General features: G+C 36.8%; 1 protein-coding gene across 2 annotated transcripts in view; it reads right to left on the minus strand.

Moving 5' to 3' along the window:
- Positions 1-13,381, minus strand: part of LOC115166998 (transmembrane protein 266) — a 117,173-nt gene that overhangs the window by 35,050 nt on the left and 68,742 nt on the right. For both annotated transcript variants that reach the window (XM_029720997.1, XM_029720998.1), the window contains exons 4-6: positions 11,186-11,340; positions 10,159-10,232; positions 9,068-9,124 (exon numbers count right to left, since the gene is read on the minus strand). In XM_029720997.1, coding sequence (XP_029576857.1) covers positions 9,068-9,124; positions 10,159-10,232; positions 11,186-11,340 — 286 coding nt within the window. The remainder of the gene's footprint in view (positions 1-9,067; positions 9,125-10,158; positions 10,233-11,185; positions 11,341-13,381) is intronic.

A 13,381-nucleotide genomic window follows, 5' to 3' on the forward strand; every position in this document is an offset into this window, starting at 1 on the left:
AAGGAGATATTACACACTGTTATTAAAGGAGATATTACACACTGTCATTAGGAGATATTACACACTGTCATTAGGAGATATTACACACTGTCATTAGGATATATTACACACTGTTATTAGGAGATATTACACACTGTCATTAGGAGATATTACACACTGTTATTAAAGGAGATATTACACACTGTCATTAGGAGATATTACACACTGTCATTAGGAGATATTACACACTGTCATTAGGAGATATTACACACTGTCATTAGGAGATATTACACACTGTCATTAGGAGATATTACACACTGTCATTAGGAGATATTACACACTGTCATTAGGAGATATTACACACTGTCATTAGGATATATTACACACTGTCATTAGGAGATATTACACACTGTTATTAGGATATATTACACACTGTCATTAGGAGATATTACACACTGTCATTAGGAGATATTACACACTGTCATTAGGAGATATTACACACTGTCATTAGGAGATATTACACACTGTCATTAGGAGATATTACACACTGTCATTAGGAGATATTACACACTGTTATTAGGAGATATTACACACTGTTATTAGGAGATATTACACACTGTCATTAGGAGATATTACACACTGTTATTAGGAGATATTACACACTGTCATTAGGAGATATTACACACTGTTATTAAAGGAGATATTACACACTGTCATTAGGAGATATTACACACTGTCATTAGGAGATATTACACACTGTCATTAGGAGATATTACACACTGTCATTAGGAGATATTACCCACTGTTATTAAAGGAGATATTACACACTGTCATTAGGAGATATTACACACTGTCATTAGGAGATATTACACACTGTCATTAGGATATATTACACACTGTTATTAGGAGATATTACACACTGTCATTAGGAGATATTACACACTGTTATTAAAGGAGATATTACACACTGTCATTAGGAGATATTACACACTGTCATTAGGAGATATTACACACTGTCATTAGGAGATATTACACACTGTTTTTAGGAGATATTACACACTGTCATTAGGAGTTATTACACAGTCATTAGGAGATATTACACACTGTTATTAGGAGATATTACACACTGTCATTAGGAGATATTACACACTGTTATTAGGAGATATTACACACTGTCATTAGGAGATATTACACACTGTTATTAAAGGAGATATTACACACTGTCATTAGGAGATATTACACACTGTCATTAGGAGATATTACACACTGTCATTAGGAGATATTACACACTGTCATTAGGAGATATTACACACTGTTTTTAGGAGATATTACACGCTGTCATTAGGAGATATTACACACTGTCATTAGGAGTTATTACACAGTCATTAGGAGATATTACACACTGTTATTAGGAGATATTACACACTGTCATTAGGAGATATTACACACTGTTATTAAAGGAGATATTACACACTGTCATTAGGAGATATTACACACTGTCATTAGGAGATATTACACACTGTCATTAGGAGATATTACACACTGTTATTAAAGGAGATATTACACACTGTTATTAAAGGAGATATTACACACTGTCATTAGGAGATATTACACACTGTCATTAGGAGATATTACACACTGTCATTAGGAGATATTACACACTGTCATTAGGATATATTACACACTGTTATTAGGAGATATTACACACTGTCATTAGGAGATATTACACACTGTTATTAAAGGAGATATTACACACTGTCATTAGGAGATATTACACACTGTCATTAGGAGATATTACACACTGTCATTAGGAGATATTACACACTGTCATTAGGAGATATTACACACTGTCATTAGGAGATATTACACACTGTCATTAGGAGATATTACACACTGTCATTAGGATATATTACACACTGTCATTAGGAGATATTACACACTGTCATTAGGATATATTACACACTGTCATTAGGAGATATTACACACTGTCATTAGGAGATATTACACACTGTCATTAGGAGATATTACACACTGTCATTAGGAGATATTACACACTGTCATTAGGAGATATTACACACTGTTATTAGGAGATATTACACACTGTTATTAGGAGATATTACACACTGTCATTAGGAGATATTACACACTGTTATTAGGAGATATTACACACTGTCATTAGGAGATATTACACACTGTTATTAAAGGAGATATTACACACTGTCATTAGGAGATATTACACACTGTCATTAGGAGATATTACACACTGTCATTAGGAGATATTACACACTGTCATTAGGAGATATTACACACTGTCATTAGGAGATATTACACACTGTCATTAGGATATATTACACACTGTCATTAGGAGATATTACACACTGTCATTAGGATATATTACACACTGTCATTAGGAGATATTACACACTGTCATTAGGAGATATTACACACTGTCATTAGGAGATATTACACACTGTCATTAGGAGATATTACACACTGTCATTAGGAGATATTACACACTGTTATTAGGAGATATTACACACTGTTATTAGGAGATATTACACACTGTCATTAGGAGATATTACACACTGTTATTAGGAGATATTACACACTGTCATTAGGAGATATTACACACTGTTATTAAAGGAGATATTACACACTGTCATTAGGAGATATTACACACTGTCATTAGGAGATATTACACACTGTCATTAGGAGATATTACACACTGTCATTAGGAGATATTACCCACTGTTATTAAAGGAGATATTACACACTGTCATTAGGAGATATTACACACTGTCATTAGGAGATATTACACACTGTCATTAGGATATATTACACACTGTTATTAGGAGATATTACACACTGTCATTAGGAGATATTACACACTGTTATTAAAGGAGATATTACACACTGTCATTAGGAGATATTACACACTGTCATTAGGAGATATTACACACTGTTATTAAAAGAGATATTATACTGTAATTAGGAGATATTACACACTGTCATTAGGAGATATTACACACTGTCATTAGGATATATTACACACTGTCATTAGGAGATATTACACACTGTCATTAGGAGATATTACACACTGTCATTAGGAGTTATTACACACTGTCATTAGGAGATATTACACACTGTCATTAGGAGATATTACACACTGTCATTAGGATATATTACACACTGTCATTAGGAGATATTACACACTGTCATTAGGATATATTACACACTGTCATTAGGAGATATTACACACTGTCATTAGGATATATTACACACTGTCATTAGGAGATATTACACACTGTCATTAGGAGATATTACACACTGTCATTAGGAGATATTACACACTGTCATTAGGAGATATTACACACTGTTATTAAAAGAGATATTATACTGTAATTAGGAGATATTACACACTGTCATTAGGAGATATTACACACTGTCATTAGGAGATATTACACACTGTCATTAGGAGATATTACACACTGTCATTAGGAGATATTACACACTGTCATTAGGATATATTACACACTGTCATTAGGAGATATTACACACTGTCATTAGGATATATTACACACTGTCATTAGGAGATATTACACACTGTCATTAGGAGATATTACACACTGTCATTAGGAGATATTACACACTGTCATTAGGAGATATTACACACTGTCATTAGGAGATATTACACACTGTTATTAAAAGAGATATTATACTGTAATTAGGAGATATTACACACTGTCATTAGGAGATATTACACACTGTCATTAGGATATATTACACACTGTCATTAGGAGATATTACACACTGTCATTAGGAGTTATTACACACTGTCATTAGGAGATATTACACACTGTCATTAGGATATATTACACACTGTCATTAGGAGATATTACACACTGTCATTAGGAGATATTACACACTGTCATTAGGAGATATTACACACTGTCATTAGGAGATATTACACACTGTTATTAAAGAAGATATTACACACTGTCATTAGGAGATATTACACACTGTCATTAGGAGATATTACACACTGTCATTAGGAGATATTACACACTGTCATTAGGAGATATTACACACTGTCATTAGGAGATATTACACACTGTCATTAGGAGATATTACACACTGTCATTAGGAGATATTACACACTGTCATTAGGAGATATTACACACTGTCATTAGGAGATATTACACACTGTCATTAGGAGATATTACACACTGTCATTAGGAGATATTACACACTGTTATTAGGAGATATTACACACTGTTATTAGGAGATATTACACACTGTCATTAGGAGATATTACACACTGTTATTAGGAGATATTACACACTGTCATTAGGAGATATTACACACTGTTATTAAAGGAGATATTACACACTGTCATTAGGAGATATTACACACTGTCATTAGGAGATATTACACACTGTCATTAGGAGATATTACACACTGTCATTAGGAGATATTACCCACTGTTATTAAAGGAGATATTACACACTGTCATTAGGAGATATTACACACTGTCATTAGGAGATATTACACACTGTCATTAGGATATATTACACACTGTTATTAGGAGATATTACACACTGTCATTAGGAGATATTACACACTGTTATTAAAGGAGATATTACACACTGTCATTAGGAGATATTACACACTGTCATTAGGAGATATTACACACTGTTATTAAAAGAGATATTATACTGTAATTAGGAGATATTACACACTGTCATTAGGAGATATTACACACTGTCATTAGGATATATTACACACTGTCATTAGGAGATATTACACACTGTCATTAGGAGTTATTACACACTGTCATTAGGAGATATTACACACTGTCATTAGGAGATATTACACACTGTCATTAGGATATATTACACACTGTCATTAGGAGATATTACACACTGTCATTAGGATATATTACACACTGTCATTAGGAGATATTACACACTGTCATTAGGATATATTACACACTGTCATTAGGAGATATTACACACTGTCATTAGGAGATATTACACACTGTCATTAGGAGATATTACACACTGTCATTAGGAGATATTACACACTGTTATTAAAAGAGATATTATACTGTAATTAGGAGATATTACACACTGTCATTAGGAGATATTACACACTGTCATTAGGAGATATTACACACTGTCATTAGGAGATATTACACACTGTCATTAGGAGATATTACACACTGTCATTAGGATATATTACACACTGTCATTAGGAGATATTACACACTGTCATTAGGATATATTACACACTGTCATTAGGAGATATTACACACTGTCATTAGGAGATATTACACACTGTCATTAGGAGATATTACACACTGTCATTAGGAGATATTACACACTGTCATTAGGAGATATTACACACTGTCATTAGGAGATATTACACACTGTTATTAAAAGAGATATTATACTGTAATTAGGAGATATTACACACTGTCATTAGGAGATATTACACACTGTCATTAGGATATATTACACACTGTCATTAGGAGATATTACACACTGTCATTAGGAGTTATTACACACTGTCATTAGGAGATATTACACACTGTCATTAGGATATATTACACACTGTCATTAGGAGATATTACACACTGTCATTAGGAGATATTACACACTGTCATTAGGAGATATTACACACTGTCATTAGGAGATATTACACACTGTTATTAAAGAAGATATTACACACTGTCATTAGGAGATATTACACACTGTCATTAGGAGATATTACACACTGTCATTAGGAGATATTACACACTGTCATTAGGAGATATTACACACTGTCATTAGGAGATATTACACACTGTCATTAGGAGATATTACACACTGTCATTAGGAGATATTACACACTGTCATTAGGAGATATTACACACTGTCATTAGGAGATATTACACACTGTTATTAAAGAGATATTATACTGTAATTAGGAGATATTACACACTGTCATTAGGAGATATTACACACTGTCATTAGGATATATTACACACTGTCATTAGGAGATATTACACACTGTCATTAGGAGATATTACACACTGTCATTAGGAGATATTACACACTGTCATTAGGATATATTACACACTGTCATTAGGATATATTACACACTGTCATTAGGATATATTACACACTGTCATTAGGATATATTACACACTGTCATTAGGAGATATTACACACTGTCATTAGGAGATATTACACACTGTCATTAGGAGATATTACACACTGTCATTAGGAGATATTACACACTGTCATTAGGAGATATTACACACTGTCATTAGGAGATATTACACACTGTCATTAGGAGATATTACACACTGGTTTTAGGAGATATTACACACTGTCATTGGGATATATTACACACTGTCATTAGGAGATATTACACACTGTCATTAGGAGATATTACACACTGTTATTAGGAGATATTATACACTGTCATTAGGAGATATTACACACTGTTATTAGGAGATATTACACACTGTTATTAGGAGATATTACACACTGTCATTAGGAGATATTACACACTGTCATTAGGAGATATTACACACTGTTATTAGGAGATATTACACACTGTCATTAGGAGATATTACACACTGTCATTAGGAGATATTACACACTGTTATTAAAAGAGATATTACACTGTAATTAGCAGATATTACACACTGTCATTAGGAGATATTACACACTGTTATTAAAGGAGATATTACACACTGTCATTAGGAGATATTACACACTGTCATTAGGATATATTACACACTGTCATTAGGATATATTACACACTGTCATTAGGAGATATTACACACTGTCATTAGGAGATATTACACACTGTCATTAGGAGATATTACACACTGTCATTAGGAGATATTACACACTGTCATTAGGAGATATTACACACTGTTTTTAGGAGATATTACACACTGTCATTAGGATATATTACACACTGTCATTAGGAGATATTACACACTGTCATTAGGATATATTACACACTGTCATTAGGAGATATTACACACTGTCATTAGGAGATATTACACACTGTCATTAGGAGATATTACACACTGTCATTAGGAGATATTACACACTGTCATTAGGAGATATTACACACTGTCATTAGGATATATTACACACTGTCATTAGGAGATATTACACACTGTCATTAGGAGATATTACACACTGTCATTAGGAGATATTACACACTGTCATTAGGAGATATTACACACTGTCATTAGGATATATTACACACTGTCATTAGGAGATATTACACACTGTCATTAGGAGATATTACACACTGTCATTAGGATATATTACACACTGTCATTAGTATATATTACACACTGTCATTAGGAGATATTACACACTGTCATTAGGAGATATTACACACTGTCATTAGGATATATTACACACTGTTATTAAAGGAGATATTACACACTGTCATTAGAAGATATTACACACTGTCATTAGGAGATATTACACACTGTCATTAGGAGATATTACACACTGTCATTAGGAGATATTACACACTGTCATTAGGAGATATTACACACTGTCATTAGGAGATATTACACACTGTCATTAGGAGATATTACACACTGTCATTAGGAGATATTACACACTGTCATTAGGAGATATTACACACTGTCATTAGGAGATATTACACACTGTCATTAGGAGATATTACACACTGTCATTAGGAGATATTACACACTGTCATTAGGATATATTACACACTGTCATTAGGAGATATTACACACTGTCATTAGGAGATATTACACACTGTCATTAGGATATATTACACACTGTCATTAGTATATATTACACACTGTCATTAGGAGATATTACACACTGTCATTAGGAGATATTACACACTGTCATTAGGATATATTACACACTGTTATTAAAGGAGATATTACACACTGTCATTAGAAGATATTACACACTGTCATTAGGAGATATTACACACTGTCATTAGGAGATATTACACACTGTCATTAGGAGATATTACACACTGTCATTAGGAGATATTACACGCTGTCATTAGGAGATATTACACACTGTCATTAGGAGATATTACACACTGTCATTAGGAGATATTACACACTGTCATTAGGAGATATTACACGCTGTCATTAGGAGATATTACACGCTGTCATTAGGAGATATTACACGCTGTCATTAGGAGATATTACACACTGTCATTAGGAGATATTACACACTGTCATTAGGAGATATTACACACTGTCATTAGGAGATATTACACGCTGTCATTAGGAGATATTACACGCTGTCATTAGGAGATATTACACGCTGTCATTAGGAGATATTACACACTGTCATTAGGATATATTACACACTGTCATTAGGAGATATTACACACTGTCATTAGGAGATATTACACACTGTCATTAGGAGATATTACACACTGTCATTAGGAGATATTACACGCTGTCATTAGGAGATATTACACACTGTCATTAGGATATATTACACACTGTCATTAGGAGATATTACACACTGTCATTAGGAGATATTACACACTGTCATTAGGAGATATTACACACTGTCATTAGGACATATTACACACTGTTATTAGGAGATATTACACACTGTTTTTAGGAGATATTACACACTGTCATTAGGAGATATTACACACTGTCATTAGGAGATATTACACACTGTTATTAGGAGATATTACACACTGTTATTAGGAGATATTACACACTGTCATTAGGAGATATTACACACTGTTATTAGGAGATATTACACACTGTCATTAGGAGATATTACACACTGTCATTAGGAGATATTACACACTGTCATTAGGAGATATTACACACTGTCATTAGGAGATATTACACACTGTTTTTAGGAGATATTATATTGAGGTTTATATGAGGAAGATTACAATGCACACAGACTTTTTGGCAGCATTTAACATTTAACAACTGTAATGTGAATTGATTTGTGGAAAAAAAAATGTTCAATGATAAAACTCATGATTTCTCGAGGGAAAGTTATTATGTTTTCAGTACTTGCTATGAAGCTTGCGTAATTAATCTTACCTCTACTTTGTTCTCAATGTAGTCCCAAATCCCAAGGACTACAATCCTGAAGACAGTCTGTGAAAAGAGGGAGAGCGAGAAAGGATGGAAGGGGAGGAAAAAAGCCAAATACAACCTCTCCAATGACATGCGAAATATTCTCACTCTCCTCAGGTTTCAACACATCTACAACACATTCTGAAAGGTCATTTGAATATGGACAAAAAAAGACAGGACAAGTTACAGTCTCTATTTTTATACTGCTGCTGTGAATGTAGGCTTTCTTTAACTCAAACCTTCCTTTTCTACATGGTCACAGAAAGTAACCTATTCAGCTGAAGTCGGAAGTTTACATACACCTTAGCCAAATACATTTAAAATCAGTTTTTCACAATTCCTGACATTTAATCCTAGTAAAAATTCCCTGTCTTAGGTCAGTTAGGATCACCACTTTATTTTAAGAATGTGAAATGTCAGAATAGTAGAGAGAATGATTTATTTCATTTTTTATTTCTTTCATCACATTCCCAGTGGGTCAGAAGTTTACATACACTCAATTAGTATTTGGTAGCCTTTAAATTGTTTAACTTGGGTCAAACATTTCAGGTAGCTTTCCACAAGCTTCCCACAATAAGTTGGGTGAATTTTGGCCCATTCCTCCTGACAGAGCTGGTGTAACTGAGTCAGGTTTGTAGGCCTCCTTGCTCGCACACACTTTTTCAGTTCTGCCCACAAATGTTCTATGGGATTGAGGTCAGGGCTTTGTGATGGCCACTCCAATACCTTGACTTTGTTGTCTTTAAGCCATTTTGCCACAAGAAGGACATTCTCTGATTGGTGGATAGGAAAAAGATTATTATTATGACCATTTAATAAGTCAAGGTCTCTATAGTTACAGTAACTATAGTTTCGTTTTTAATATATAGACCTTCAATACCATTCCCCTCTGACACCGTTCATCTATAATGTCAGGAAGCAAAGGTGTTATAAGGTGTTGGGTGGATCATATGACTGTAACCCAAGCCCTAAACCTTGTTAACCTCCTCTTGAATTATTACTTAACCCTGTGTGTGTGTGTGTGTGTGTGTGTGTGTGTGTGTGTGTGTCATTACCTCAGTGAAGAAGAGTGAAAGGATGGCGAGGCTGATCCAATGGATGACGCTGGCAAATTGGATAGCATTGGCAACTGGAATAAATAACAAAAGAGAAAAAAATTGTATCTTAAAGGATGATTCCACTTTTACTGCTTGTTCTTAATGGAATCAAGAACAACACTACCATGTCCTGTGAATGTCTACATCTGTCCAGCCAGATGTATTTTTTCTCAGAATCTGGCAGAAGAATGGTGCATAGATATTACATCATGTCTTTTACCACTATTCCTCATTTCCATCTAACAGTGTTGTGAATGCTCCCGCTCCACTTCTCCTTCCCCATCCATTAGTCCATCATCCCATTTCCCTCACCCTTTATCTCCCTGTACCTCTCCATCTCCCCCCATCCTCCTTCCCTCCTTCCTACTCCCTCCATGTGTCTTTCCAGAGCTGGCAACAGGACAGCCAGGACAGTCAGAGTCTATGGTAATGCATCTGAAGTGACTGGTGTCCTGTAGTCCCCAGAGCAGAGAGAGAATCATCTGTCAATACAGACCTGTCTCTTGAGGTGCGTCTCAAACGGTATCCTATTCCCTGTATAGTGCACTACTTTTGATCAGGGCACAAAGGGTTCTGGTCAAAAGTAGTGCACTATATAGGGGATAGGATACCATTCGGGATGTAACCTTGGCTTACAGTCCGTAATGTACTGCGATGATGACACCTGCCCAGACAGTCAGTGCTGTTGAGTAGAGACCAGTTCATAGACTCATTTACTATCCCGGTTGGCAATGCTGTTTCTCTCTCATATGGGCCTTTTAGTCGCCGTAGTTTCCTCTCTTTGGTAAGAAATGTAATCATGTTTATAAAACAGGTTGGAACGCATGTTAATGCAGCATCATGATAATTGTCTCTATGGGCTATAATCCCAAAACCTGGGTCACAGGATCAAGGAAGCACAGGACTACCCAAGTCTAACTTTCTACAGTCACTAGAACACAGTGTTTAAGGATCCTCCTTTACTGTCAATGGAAAAGATAGTTACATTGTAGATGCTTGGTGTCTATGAGGAGTTCCAGGGTCAAGAAGACCACCACCAGGATGACCAGCGCCACCAGGAAACAGTTGAAGCCTGCACTGAGCAGACACACCTGCCACAGGGCTACCCTCCGACCACAGCACGGCTTCAACCAGTTAGACCTGGAGAGAGGGAGAGAGGAGAGAGGAGGAGGAGAGAGGGATAGAGGAGAGAGGAGGAGGAGAGAGGGAGAGAGGAGAGAGGAGAGAGTGATAGAGGAGAAACGAGGAGGAGAGAGGGGTAGAGGAGAGAGGAGGAGAGAGGGATAGAGGAAAGAGGAGGAGGGGAGAGGGATAGAGGAGAGAGGAGGAGGAGAGAGTGATAGAGGAGAAAAGAGGAGGAGAGAGGGGTAGAGGAGAGAGGAGGAGAGAGGGATAGAGGAGAGAGGAGGAGGAGAGAGGGATAGAGGAGAAAGGGACTAGAGAGTCAGTGTTAGTACACCAAAGACAGGGAGAAAGTACTTGTGTATGGACACAGGTTTGTATTCACCATTTCATTCCTTCAAAGATCTTACTGTACCAGCCGACTGTATGCTGACTGATGTTCGTTCTATTTGCCAGCAGGGGTGCTATTCAACACATATAACCGCATCAATGCAATGTAGTGAACCAGTTTCTAAACCCAGCCTGGGTTTGGTGGGCCAGGGAAGTGGAGGGGGAAGAGTGTGAACAGAACAGAGACCGCATTAAGACAGAAAGACACTGAGGCTCTTTGAGCTGGTGACTTGTCTCTCAGGCATATCAGTGAGAGGATTAGTAAAGCAACTCTATTCAGAGGGCAATGAAGGGGTCGACTGTATATTAGAAGACTCCATTCAACAGTAACACATTTCAAGTTATTGAAAGAAAACACATGGATAAAATCTTATACATAGCTCTTTCCCAGACCCACTGTTCCCTCCCTCTAGTAGCAGTGGGAGACAGACAGGAGAAACCATGCCAGAGCTCCAGCCAGAATGGAAACTTGGCTCATCCTCTTCTACACCTTTCACTGCTCCCCAGGCACTGGGCCTGGCAGTGAGCTTGGCTAATCACACCACTTCTGTGATCAGGTCTTCATTCCCTAGCATGGTGCTAATTAGAGCTAAAACAATCAGTGGCAGTGGGCAGAATCAGTGGCGGTGGAATGGAATAAAGCTGTATTTTTTTATCAGGGTTGGGGTCGATTCCATTTCAATCCAGTCAGGAAGTAAACTAAAATTCTAATTCTTTTACTTCCTGAATTTACTGAAATTCATTGACCCCAAATCAGATTTCCATACAGTCAGGCAGGAGTTGTGTAGAGTGGCCATTGGACTGTTACTGATAGGACCAAGGCACGGGCATGAGGAGCAGAGCAGAAAAGAGCAGTCCTGGAGGATTTGGGTGTGTGGATATCAGGGCATTACCCCTCACACACACACATATATTCCCAGGGTAGAGATGCTTGTATGTATCACATCCTCAGTTGAGGGCAGCTGCTGCTGTTGTTAAGTCATTAGTAGGGAATGAGGCTTGGCTGGAATGACTTTAGATGTTTAAATGGGGCCATTTAGTCTAAATGTTAAGCGACATGTGGATATGAATATGCAACTGATACTGTATGAGCCTCATAATATTATGTAGGAATTGTTACATGAACTGTGTCTTACTTACTCATGCAAACGAGGACGATACACCATTTGGGTGTGTGTGTGCTTACAGGATGTGCCCAATTATACCACAGTGAGTGACAAACAGGCATCCTCTCTGAAGAATTCATATTATTCTCCTCTATTCATTCAGACTTCACCCTGAGTAGGCTAACACGAGGCAATGAGCAAAGGAGTCTTACAGCAGCTGCTGAACAGTTCCCCTCACCTCCTTCTGCTCCTCTCAGTCTCTCTCTCTCTCTGAGGGTAGTGGTAGGTACACTTGGCACGGGCAAACCCACAAGCCCGTAAACAATGCTAGGCTAATCTAATAGAGCCATAATCACGCTGTTAGCAATCATCTTTCTGGCGCTCGGTGAGGTTCGGTGGGGCTGGAGTGTGTATGGTGGGCCAGATGGTGTTGACTCTGCTCTCTCTCTCTACCGTCGGTGGCCGTGTCTCAGCCAGACTCACAGGATGCAGTTACCACCATGCCAGCCTGGGCCTGGACACCTCATCTCCTATCTCATCTCCACAACGGAGAGGGGACAGAC

The sequence above is a fragment of the Salmo trutta genome, chromosome 29, assembly GCF_901001165.1.
Source record: "Salmo trutta chromosome 29, fSalTru1.1, whole genome shotgun sequence".
NCBI classification, from domain to species: domain Eukaryota; kingdom Metazoa; phylum Chordata; class Actinopteri; order Salmoniformes; family Salmonidae; genus Salmo; species Salmo trutta.